Below are 13,396 nucleotides of genomic sequence, written 5' to 3' on the forward strand. Positions count from 1 at the left end.
TGAGACCATTGACCATCTTGAGGCACTAGATGTATCAGGTCCAGGTATGTTAATCTTGCAATGCAAATGCAAATGCAAGTCTGAAAAACATCTCTTGAGAGCAAAAAAACACTAACAATAGCTGAAATATTTGAAATTTATGTTTACATTATCAGGTTTCATTTCACTATTTACATTTTGAGCACTTCCAAGGGTAACAAAAATGCACCTGGTGTGACCTTAAAGCTGCTGCTGATCAAAGTTGTCAGGACAGTTGAATATGAACCTGAACATACATAAGAGGCAGGCTCATCTGTGTGTTTTCTATCAGTGTTCTACGTAACTATAAGCCAGCAGAGAGTGGAAAGTGTTCTTTCTGATAAAGCAGTTGCTATAAGGAGACATGATTATAGTTCAGCGAGGTTTTATGCTTCTATGAAAATAGCTCTTATTTGTGAGAGGAGTTCAGACTAGGCATTAGTGAAGCTGTGGAAGAGTGAGAGGGAACTCAGACCCTCCCTGTATCTTATCCTGATAGGCTCTCAAATTCTGCAGCAGTCTCTGGATTACAAGGTTGTCTAAATGAGGTAATCATTTACTTAGGTAAATAGGTGGCAAGCACCATTTTCTCCTACACAATCCGACTTCTTACAAACCAATAAAGTTGATCCCAGATGGTCATTAGGTAGAATGCAGGTTTAAGGAACCAGCTTTGTCAAACTCAGATTGTTATAAATGTTAGCTTCTTCCTCTTTATTTGGGGGGAAAACAAAACATCATTACTCTATAGCATGAGACACATAATTTAGGGATTACATTTTTTATTTTAAACCAACATCAAGTACATCGGAGGAGGACCCTATCTTAACCTCTTTTGTGAGCAGTTTTCTCTCTATTTTGAGTGTCATCCTCTGCCCATGTCTCTCCCACTCTGTCTCTTGCTTTCACACTCTCTTACCCCTACAATCCAATTAAACTAAGAGAAAATCTCATTCTTTTCACAGGGGGAGTCATCCAGGCGTGGATAAACACACAAACAAGAAAAACAAAACAATGAACATCAAATGCCACTGCTCACAACTTGGTTTTCCTTCTTTGATAGAGAGATGGAAAAAAAGATGGAAGGGGTTGATGGCGGCCAGTGCTGTCCAGCTCTGAGGACCTGTGTGAGTAGGGGTTCTCTGGGAGTTGAATTGATTGTTGCGCAGGCTCACTACTTCTGTGCCAAAGGTTTTCAGGAGCTGAAAATCAATGTTAATCTATGGCCACCTGGGCATGTAAACAGAACCATAATGGAACTATATACACCCACCCCCCCCCCCCCCCCACACACACACACACACTGAGGCGATACACACCTAGCGAAAGCATTACAACAAATACACCAACACCTATACACAATCAAGACAGTACTTTATGCTTCTGCACGTGTCACTCACGAGGGTGAGTGATGGGATGAGCCACAGAGGTTAAGGAGAAATTAAAATCTATAACTGACAAAAAGAGTAAGAGAGGAGCATTAATAGAAAAAGGGTAAAGCAAAGTATTATCATTAGGAATGAAGCACTTAGGATGTCCTCCCACTGTGCAATACGCTTGTGACAACACTGGTCTTAAGGATGTCATTTTTATTAGAAAAGAAATGTTGGCTCAATGATTTGATATCCAGAGATGAAGATTAACATCCAGATGCTGCTGTCTTCATTAGAGTTTTGTTGTGATGCATCTTACACGGGGCATCATTTTGTTGCAGCCTGGTAGTACATTGATAATTGACTATCAAAGATTGACTAAACTATTGTGACAGGAGCCACACAGTCCATCACCAGAGCCACAAAGAGAGACGCAAGGTGGCTTTGGATAAAGAGGGGAGACCTTTGGCTTGATGCTGCTGGGATGCAAACTGGGACTTGATCACCCCAGCTGGGTCACCTAGAGGGGGTATGATAATGAGGGATCTAAAACCCCCAATGAATCCAGGAACATTAAAGAGAAAGAGCGCGCATCATAGCAATGTATCTCAGAGATCCCCAACCAGATGGATTTAAGGTTTATAACCCACGTTAATGGCCAGACAAGGAGTAAGGCGCTGTGCATCTACAGCAAAATATGTGAGAATTTGTGTGGACTAAAATCCATCGGGCCCAGATGAAATGCCTGGAGAAGGAGCGTCAGAGGCAGCGCACAGGACCCCGGCCTGATGAGACAGAGGAGGCACATAACCAGGAAGCACCCCACAGAGAGCAGGAGCTTTCAACAAGGCCCTGGTAGATACTGATCCCCTCATCTAATTGGGCCAAGCTGGCAATTTTGAAGAATCTCAAGGATCATAGTGGAAGGCAAGATATTTTTCAGCATCCTTCAGCAGAAAGTTGGGATATCTGAAATGCTTGGCTGCCTGGAGCACACAGAGGCAGTCACCCAGCTCCTAAGTAAGGGTGTCAGGGATTAAGTTTTCTGTTTGTGTTGGTCACGTCCTGTTTTATTTTGAAAGTCTTGTCTCCCCTTTGTGTTATCAAGTTGGTCCTGTTCTTGTTTTGTTTCTCTGCTGTTGATTACCTTCTCTGCCCTAATGTGGTTCACCTGTGTCTTGTTTAATTCAGGGTGTATTTAAGTCTTGTTTTCAGTCTAGTCTTTGTTGGATTCTTGTCGTTGTCATCTTCGCCTTGTTCCGTGTCCTCAGTGATGTTTTTTTTTTAAATTATTATTAAAAATAACACTCATTTTCCACCTCCACCCCGCTCTGGGTCTCTGCTTCTGAGTCCTCATCTCCCATACTGCCTGACAAAGGACAAGGAGATAAAAGGAGACCTGGCAGTCCTGTGGTGGGATCTTGTGTTTTCTCTAAATTCCACAAACACACATACACACACAGAACATGCCACACCCACAGCATGGAAGCCTGAGGCTAATGTATTTAGCTTTTTTGAATAAGATATTTATCAAGCTGAGACTCAAGCTGCAACAAAGAGTCACTGGAACTGAAAAGAACATTCAACTAACACTTTAAACAAAGGTGAACTTGCTAGTGAAAGCTGTCTTTATCCCTTTTCCACAGCCGGTTCAGTTTGGCTTTCTTTTCAAAGAAGATACAACTGCAAGGAACATCCTCACATGCATTCACAGATCACACAGAAAGATGTGGTCAAGAGAGAGTGAGCAACCACGATATAACCTGGTAAAAGGAATTTGTTAGGTGCTAGACAGGTTGTGTGTATGCTCTGGTATATTATAGCAGGAGAGGGGGAAAAAATCAGTTCAGCTGGGCGTTGTGTGTTGTTTGATTTTGTTTTGAGCAGGAGCCAATAAAGACCTGTGCCTACCTCAAAGTCCCATGAACCAGGTCTGAATGCAGATTAGAGCCTTTTACGTTGCTGCATTTCTAGTTCAGTCTGTCAGTCAACCGTCCTTCATACTATTCTTACCATATTGTTTCATGACATATCAGGCATAAGCTATAAAATGTGGTTCATGTAAGGACATACATACATGTTTATCCAAAAGTGACACTTTTTTGACTGCCCCTACCATCACACTGTGAAATGAACAGGAAACAGACAAAGGACCCATTCTACCAGACTGGCCAGCTTTTATCATGTCACAGAGCCATTAACGCCGATGCTGCATTAGAGTGTTATCACCACAGGGCCCACAAATGCAGACAATATTGGAGTGGACAACCAAAATCTCCATTTGCAACAAAATTAACATATATTCAAGTGGATGAAAGGAAGCAAGGCTTCAATTAGAATGGCATGACCCTTGGATGTACTGTCTTCCACATGCGGACACACACACACACACACACGCATGCACATACCTTCATCTGTACGTCTAGTAGTACAGATGGGTTATAAATGACGAGCCACAATCCAATCTTCATGAATAACCAGCACCTGTGAAATTTCAATCACTATCTATGGTCAATGTCCAGATTGAAAAAGTAGTCATGGTTTCTGATATGAGAAAGATGAACTAAAATTACCTATTATTGACCTTTTGTGTCTTTGGAAACTGGTAACCCATTTTAATGAGTATGAAGATGATACTAAAGTCACAACCTAGCATGTCACCTAACATAAGTTCACCCTACTTTGTCTCATATTACAGTGTGTCATATTTCCTGTTGCTTAACACATAACCAGAAACTTTGCACTGCACAGCTGGGAGAAAAACGTGAATGGTGGCAATGTCCCTTCCATTCTTTTACTTTTCTGGTGTTAAAAAAATCTATAAAGAACCACAACAATGTCAGTTTTTGTCAGGTTTTAAGTTATTTCTGGTGTTTAGTGTTCTGTCCTTGTAACTTCTTGTTTTATTTTGAAGTCCTGGTTCTTTTGTGTTCCCCGCTACTTTATTTCCTGGTTGTGTCCCATGTTGATTGCCTTCCCTGCCCTAATGTGGATCACCTGTGTCTTGTCTAGCACTGTGTATTTATGTCCTGTTTTCAGTCGAGTCCTTGTCAGATTTGTCCATGCTCTTTCCATGCTTTGTCAGATTTTGTCCATATGCTGTCCGATTCTGTCCGTGTTTTGTTAGATTTTGTCCATGCTCTGTCCATGCTTTCTCGTTTAGTTTCGGTTGTAATTTTGGTTTAGATAAAAAACTTATCTATCCTTATCGTCACCTACCTGGTTTCTGGCTCCTGCATTTGGGTCCTCATCCTGCAACACTTCGTCTGCATTTTTTCCACGTGACAGTTTTGAGTTTGTTACGGATGTAGGGTATGTGTACAGCTGTCAGCGCTCTCTCTCTCTCTCTCTCTCTCTCTCTCTTGCTCTCTCTATCTCACACCTGGCCACACCTCCATCCCGCCGATTGGAACGGCAAATAGAGAAATGTAGTTCAGTGAGTCCTCCTTTATGTTTTATTCCTTTTTTGATTTGACCAGCATCCCTCGGCCCCTTTTCTCTTTTTTTTCCCCCCCCCCTATTATCTAAGGCAATAAAACCTTAGTTTGCCAAACTACATCTGGCTTTTTGTGTTGCGTCCTCCTTTCCCTAGGTTGGGGTCGTAACAGAGTTGAAAACAGTTGTACTCACTGGACTGTGGCATCATGGAGCTGTAAACCTTTGGGTCAATATTCCCCATTGGTGGTGGGAGCAGTGGGTTGGTGAAGCTTCGTAGTGGGTGGGTTGGCCGTACACAGGCTGTTGGGATGGTCCGGCCACTCCCTGCCTGGCCCTCCTCACCAGTAGCTGCAGCAGCAGGAGCACCAGGGACTGGGCCAATCCCTGAGACATGCTCCACAGGTGGAGCTGAGGAGCCAGGAAGGATAGGAGGGACCTGCTGTGGTGAAGGCTGCTGCTGGATAAGAGGATTGGTTGAGCTGTCTGAGGGCATAGCTAAAGAGATGGTAGTTATGAAGGAAATTAAGACAGAGGGAAAGAGGTGTTGGTAGGATGAAATGAGATGGCATTGAAGAATTTGAAGGACATTGAAGGACAGAATAGATATGAAGAGCAGGGAAGATAAAAAAAAACAAAAACACAGCATTAATCAGAGTCATTTGTAAAGCGTTAACAATTTATTCAAAGGACAAACTGCATCATATTCTGTGCATTATTAAAAAACAAACTTTAAAATTCCATTCCTCCATCTTCCACCACTTATCTGGCATCCTGTAGAAATCCCAGCTCACACTGGGCAAGGGCAGGGTACACCCTGGACAGGTCACCAGTCCATCACAGGGCCAACACACAGAAACAATCAACCATTCACACTCATTACTACAGTCAATTTAGAGTCACCAATTAACCCAAAAATGATGTCGTTGGACGGTGAGAGGAAACCAGTGCAAGCACAGGAGAACATGCAAACTCCACACAGGAAGGCCGCAGGCCAGGAACTGAACTCTCAACCTTCTTGGGTGAGGCAACAGCGCTAACCACCATGCTGCCATGTTGTCCCAACTTTAAACTTCTCTAAAGGAAAATCTTCAGTCAGTTATAAAGTTAGGAAATTATATGACAGTTGAGCTCATTGTTAAACTGAAACTAATTTCATAATGGAAATTATTGGAAATTATTGCAATGCAACCACAGAATAAAAATTTGGGTATGAACTGTGCTGTTCTGTAAAATGAAATGTTCTGCAATAAAACAGCAGTAAATAAGTTCTCTCTATGTAAAGATGCTGTGGCATAATGGCATCCTCCACTCATGGAGCGACTTTGTGTGTAGTTTGTCTGTTTTTCGTTTTGGAACGAATCTAAGAAAGCGGAAAGTTTGTGAGTTTCACCTCTTGTTTTTGAGATGATTCTCTCACTCTTGCACACAAGTCAGAGAGGTGCTTAAAGAGGCTGCCTAAAGGCTCTAATGGTCTCACATTGCTTTGAATTATACAAATCACAACAAATTAATTCAAATATTTGAGTTTATCAGATAACTTCACACCCTCATAACACACATTGTAACAAACTGAGGCACTCTGACTGCATGACTGCATCACTGGACTTCTTACACATCCTATCCTGCCTTTCACTTTTACTCGATACAAGAAGTTCATTTTTGTGTTTCATTGCCTGTAAAGTTTGTTAGCTCCCTCATTAACAGCTTCTCTATCTCCCCCTCATTACATCTGCCTCTCTCTATCATTAGCTGCTCCTTCCCACTCCTCTGTCAACTAATGTGTGTTTTGCCAGCAGTGATCACCCTCCCATTGTGTTGGCAAACTCAATGACTCTTTAGCTTCTCCTTTCCTCACTGCAGTTGTTAAATCATTGATACAAGCCTATCAGGAATTAGCCGATTACTGAATTACTGCTCTACACCATGTCATTTAGCACTTAGCTCTGCTGCAAAAGGAAAAAAATGGAATGGCAGATGTAGGCAGCTCTAGGAAAAAAATGGTATGTTATAGTTGCCACAGTATGACATTAGAAAAGAAAAGCATTTTACAACTGGTGGAATAGCTGAAAAGCCTTCAATGGATTTTTGCAAAAATGAAGCCAACCGTTGAATTGCGTAGGATCTAACCAAGCTAACGATTTGCAGCCTGTTAATGTTGTTTTATTTCATTGCAGCTTTACCTATGTTTTCAACCCTAACCTAGCAACTACGCAATCTTTATAAAGCAAAGCCCATTCAGTTTAATGGGCAATGTGAAGCACATTGAAAAACAAAAATAATATTTGCAGAATTACACTAGTTGTGAGTTAGTATCAAAATGAGAAACTCGTGTTCTGTTCGAGTAGTAAGAAAACATGAAAAGTTAGTATTTATATTTTTGGTGACCCTTTATTATTTCAATTGAAAAATATTGGCTATTTTAATAACATATTGACAACTGACAATGCTTTACTTTGAAAAATCTGATGTCCTAAATCTTTTAGCATTTTCTGGAATGGCAGTGGTACATTTTGTCAATGAGAGAAGTGGATTTCATGCTGATGACACAATATATTTACATTTACAATTTGTGCTGGATTCACAAAAGTTTCAGGAGCGAGAATATGTAGTACCTTGTGTGTATGCTCTGTCCACAGTCAGGCTAGGAAAAGGCATTGGTCTCAGGCTGAACTTGCTGTGTGTGAAGCTGCAGGAAGGTGAAGGCAGTACACCAGGGTACTGAGTGGAGTCCAGAGCTGGCACTGGAATAGCACTGACTACCGCTGAAACAAAGAGACAAAAACACACTGACACACCCAGCAGAAAGACAGGTACAAGATACGCAGTTAGAAAAAGTTATAAAGATACTAAAACATATAGGTTAATCTAAAAAGGCATTTGAGTCCTGAAGCAGATAGCTTACTATGAGTAGTATTGTGCAAGAGGAACATTTTTCATCATATAGGTCTCCGTATGACCCAACTCCAACAGCCTCACATATGGGAAACTTTAATTAGTAAACACAACAGATTTTACAGCAGACAGAAAGCAACTGGTTAGAGCAGAGATAAAAAAGCAGACGGCAAAACAGTCAGGGTTCACATTTTGACCTTGAGAGGAAACTGCAGGGAGTCAATCTCACTGAGACTGCTCAAACTGCCTCATGTAAACACCCCTCATGCAAACACACAGGTGCATCTTATAAAGAGGCATGAAGAAAACCCCCTTAAGTGTGTGTGGTGTATGTTAGTGTGTCTGTCTATGTGTGTTTTAAGCCATGTCTATGAGAGAGCTGTTTCGGTGATGTATCTTCTAATGTCTGTTTGTGAATTGCTTGATAAATGTATTTTCCAAAAGTAAACATTTCTAGTTCAGTAAACAGGTTGTGATGAAATGCAGATAATCTTTTTCTGTGCTCTAAGGTGGTTCAAATCCTACTTATCAGATAGACATCAGTTTGTTCATGTTAACAACAGCTCCTCCTCATGTACTGTAGTCAGTCATGGAATCCTGCAGGGTTCGGTACTTGGACCAATCCTCTTTACGCTTTATCTGCTTCCTCAAGGCGACATTATCAGGAAACACAGCATCAACTTTCACCGTTATGCAGACGACACTCAGTTGTACCTATCAATGAAGCCAAATTAAGTCACTCAGATAGTCAGACTGCAGACATGTCTTGAAGACATAAAAGTCTGGATGACTGAAATTTTTTTACTTCTCAACTCTGACAAAACAGAGGTGATTGTACTCGGTCCTCAGCACCTCAGAAAAATACTATGTAATCATCTCATCGGTCTGGACAGCATTATTTTGCGTTCCAGCTCCACTGTAAGAAACCTTGGAGTAATTTTTCTATTTTCTCTTTTCTATGGAACCAACTTCCACTATCGGTCCGGGGGGCGGATTCTTTAGCAATTTTCAAGACCAGGCTTAAAACTTTCCTGTATGACAGAGTTTATAATTAAAAAGTTAAAGTCCTCTACTCTTTGGCTATGCTGCTGTAGGCCTAGGTTACTGGGGGAAGGACTGAGCTTCTCTCTCTCTCTCTGTCTGTCTCTCCCTGTCACCCTCTCTCCCCCTCTCCCTCTTTCTCTCTCCCCCAGTTCTATGCATTTATACTGCATTTACTAACCATGTTCTGCCAAAGTCTCTGTCTCTCTTAGTTCCTCTCCTCTCTCTCCCTGTCCTCATTATGCAGGTGGTGACTCATCACCATCCCATGTTCCTGCAACACCTGCTGGTCCCATATCTTCATGAATTCTGTCTCTCAACTCCATGAACTTCATGCAGCAACATGTTCCTGCCTATACCCCCCCCCCCCCCCCCCAATGCCTATCTCACTCTTTCTCTTTCTCTTTCTCTCTCCCACTCTCAAACCAACCGGTCGAGGCAGATGGCCACCCCCCCTGAGCCTGGTTCTGCTCGAGGTTTCTGCCTCTTAAAGGAAGTTTTTCCTTGCCACCGTTGCCAAGTGCTTGCTCATTGGAGGATCTGTTGGGTCTCTTTAAATAAATTTATAAAGAGTTTGGTCTAGACTTGCTCTATATGTAAAGTGCCTTGATGTAACTTTGTTATGATTTGGCGCTATACAAATAAATCTGATTTGATTTGATTTGATTTTGCTCATAGTGCACAGTGTGTTAAATGAGGCTCTTGAAAGTATCTCTTTTCTTGCATACTATTTATTAGCTGACAGCTATGTGCAGTTGTTGCATCAACTTTCTCAATAGTACATTTTCTCATTTTGGTCTGAAAGGCTTGTGGAAAGCTGTTGCTGGAACTTGCTTGATCAGGAACGTCCTGTGACACTTGGGGTATCCCTGGTATGAGCCATCAAATGAAGCTAAATCTTTCTGTCTGATAGACAATGTAACAACAGAAAAGGGCTGATACACTGGGGCTCTGTCCCAGTTCCACCATTTTTTCACAATGGGGAGTCTGCCGACTGCTTTTCTCTTTTTGAACCACAAGGTGTAATTCTACAAACCCTGATCAGTTCTTTCAATAGCAGAATTTAAGAAGATGCAGGAAGTGTGACAGAAATGTTGTTGGTGCTAATATGATCAGGTTGTAAATGTGACAGTGCAGCAGGACTGATATTGACAGAGCGTCAGAAAGTGACGCTCTGTCAATATCAGTGATGGAAAGGAGAATGCACTCCTGGCCAATATGTTGATGAGTTTGGAGGGCAATTAGATGATTATTTTCTTCATGGCTAATTATGTGCTTTTACTTTGAGGTAGAGAAAAAATGTGTAGAGAGAGGCACTGACACACTGTGAAATGACTACAGTTACACAAGGAGGTGATAAAGTAAACTTCTCAGTTTCTATTTGGGAAATAAGAGTCATATGTAGCTCTCACTGTCTTTGTGGGCGTGTTTACATTAATGCGAGTGTGACAAGAGAGTCACCCATCAGTTTGAAGGCTCTGGTTTTTAATTTGTCCATTTGCCATCTTGTTTTTTTCAAACCTCAACTAGTGCTGGGGTGATTCTAGAATAAGAGATTTTTTGGGGTGCTGAGCACCCAATGATCCCTACCACCACCATTTAACAGACCAACATTATCATTATCATAACAAAATCACCAACTAGCTAACTGTCTCCTTTCTAATTATATTAAAAGTAGCCCAATATGTTTGTGAGGCTAAATGGCTACTGGTAATAATTATAAGGTGTTGGTAATGAGGGATAATGTATGAAAGTGTGAGAAACTTTCTTTGAGCCATTTACTGGATCCACAGCCTGACAGCTCTTGCTGCCTCTGTGCGAGCTGACTGGTTTCAGAGCTTCAGGGCAGTGCAGGCACTGGGAGAGTGTGTGAGAGGAGGATTGTACAATTTGCGAGGGGTGGGGGTGTTCTTTTTTAATTATATGAATATATCATGTTTATAAAACGGAAAGGTGAAATCTGCAGTCTGATTGGTTAACTGTGATATATTGAGCATATACCACAGCTACTATTCTAAAGCCATGTCGGAGCATATCATTCCGCGTCAGGGAAGGAACAATGTATCCATGACAACAACCAGCTGTTACAGCAGGTAGCAAAACTTGGCGATGGTGTTTTGACGAAATTAACAAATTGACTAAATTAGTAGAATGTTTAAGGTTAACGTTCACCTCCAGGGAGGGTTGACAACAGTAGAGCAGATTGAACAGTAACTTTCTCCTGAAAAAAATCAGAGGGAAAGACGACATGCAGAGCTAACGTCAGGAGAGGCGGGACACATTTTTTTCAAAGTGAGGCTATTTTTATTGGATAATATGTATTTCATCACTTCAGGCCATGGTATATGCTCAATATACCACAACCTGTCGCGATGTATTAACCTACAAACTATTGACTCTTTCTTGGGGACATTATTTGAGCTTGTGACAGACGAATTACAAGTGGAAAACAATAACTTTTCAACACAACTTTCAGGGGTGCTGGAGCACCCCCAAAATAGGGCTAGCCCATGACTGGTGGCATAGTGGTTAGCACTGTTTCCTCACAGCTATAAGGTTGTGGGTTCAGAGTGCTTGCATGGGTTTTCTCAGAGTACTCCAGTTTCCTCCCACCGTCCAAAGACATCATGTTTGGGTTAACTGGTGTCAAAAATTGTCCGTAGGTCTGAGTGTGAGTGGTTGTTCATCTTTGTCTGTCTCTGTGTGTTGGCCCTGTGATGGTGTGTTAACCTGTCTAGGGTGTACCCCACCCTTGTCCAATGTGAGCTGGGATTTCTCAAGCACCCACTGTGACCTGGAAATGGATAAGCGATCGAACATGAGTGAATGAGTGAGGTTCAGCTAAGGAGGAATGAGGGGGGGTAAAATGCTCTGTACTTTATGAAATCCATTTGTTAAGTGTTACCATGGCAACTGGTACATTTTTTTTTGGGAAATGCTACCATGGGTCATCTCCAGGACACCTATGTGATTGTTTGAGTTGGAAGACTTGTATGTTGTTCGCATTCGCATTGTTTTAGGGCAATAATTTGATGTTAGGAGGAGGAGGAGATGTTAGAATGCTAATCAGTAAACTTTCTAATCCAAGATCGGTGGCCAAAAGTGATTTTACTGGAGGTGAAAATTGTGAGTAGACTTTTCAGACTATTCTAAGAACTCACATGTGCCAAAACATAACCAGAAATGTTGCTGTAGTCAAGCACAAAGTTCACACACTCACACACAGACAAATACATTTATGAAACTGTTCTTACACTGCAAATTGAAATGAAATGAAGGCTTAATGTGATATTTCAGTCCTAGTTTCTCAGACTATTTTCTTTAACATCTCCCCACAGTGCATTTCCTCCCCCTCTCTCTTTCTCCTGTCTTTCTTTCTATTTCTATTTCTATTTCTGCTGCTCAGTGTCTTCTCATTTGTTTCTCTTCTCTTCCTCCCCTCTGTTCACTCTGTTCACAAGTTTGAGGGAACAAACACGTTAATTATCAGTGTGAAGAAATGTGTGTGTCTGTGTATGTGTAATTTTGCTGATTCCATTCTTCATTCCTGAGAAAGACAAAAAGGAAGAGAGAGATCAACTGTTTGATTTTAGTTTTTATTTTTCTTTGCTTGTCTTGTTGCTGTTCTTAAAATCACACTGAAGAGCTGGGGCTTCAAATTATCTCATTATTGTGATTAATTAATTACAGTATATTGAAAGCATTATGTTTTTTAATCGAATTAATCTTTTTAATTTTTAATCTCTAACTTTACTAGTTCTGTATGCGAGTTGTCTTAAAATACATTTGTAGGCATTGGTTTTCTCGTGCTTGAGTTGTTGGGGGTGGATAACAATGGTCAGTCACACCCTGAAGTGGCCATTGATTGGCTGTCCATGTTTGGGCTTGTTTAGCATAAGCTGAGAGGCTCCCATTGTAGTTGGGAGAGCATGGTGGGGAGCGGTGAGTCGCGGAGACGCGAAAATGGATGAGCATGTAAGAGTTGTTGGTCCAATGAATGGGAAATTTACATTTCGAAAAAGTCCTGATGGCACCTTTGAAAAAGGCAGAGTGATATGCCAAAAAATAATAAATAAATAATAAATTAAACAATAAAAATGAAAACAACAATAAATGACTTTATAAAGCCAGTTTTTCGGTATATATATCAATCTTTTGATCTGCCACAGTAATGTAATGAATTTAAATGAAATTTTTTTAGGTGAGATTGAAAAGAAGATTAGTTATATCAATTATTTACAGATCATAATTAATTCATCTGTAATTTTTTGTATTTCTTGACACTACTACTAAAGACTACCTTGTACCTTGTTGGGTTTGATCCCGGATTCAGGATTCTGTGTGAATTTTTGTTCAGGATCTATGGACCTTCTTAGGGCAAATCTTAAGCCTTATTAAACAATTTGCTTGGCTAAACACAAAGTCAGGAGAACACTATTCATTACTTTGATTCGGTTCGGTTCTGATCCTCGTTTTCATTATAGGATCTTTTGGTGGGGGACAGGGGTCAGTGGGGACACCCTGATCAGTCTGTGGATATACAGCTCCATCCAGAACTAACTGCGATGCACTGTGTGTTAACTTACCAACATTAGCTTTACAGCAGGTGGAGCTACAGCAGCTTTTCTGCTGGA

General features: G+C 41.1%; 1 protein-coding gene across 1 annotated transcript in view; it reads right to left on the reverse strand.

The window, feature by feature from the left end:
- Positions 1–13,396, reverse strand: part of dcc (DCC netrin 1 receptor) — a 193,744-nt gene that overhangs the window by 18,213 nt on the left and 162,135 nt on the right. The window contains exons 26-27 of the mRNA XM_029516393.1: positions 7,442–7,591; positions 5,022–5,324 (exon numbers count right to left, since the gene is read on the reverse strand). Coding sequence (XP_029372253.1) covers positions 5,022–5,324; positions 7,442–7,591 — 453 coding nt within the window. The remainder of the gene's footprint in view (positions 1–5,021; positions 5,325–7,441; positions 7,592–13,396) is intronic.

This window comes from Echeneis naucrates, chromosome 12 (assembly GCF_900963305.1).
Source record: "Echeneis naucrates chromosome 12, fEcheNa1.1, whole genome shotgun sequence".
Classification (NCBI taxonomy): Eukaryota; Metazoa; Chordata; class Actinopteri; order Carangiformes; family Echeneidae; genus Echeneis; species Echeneis naucrates.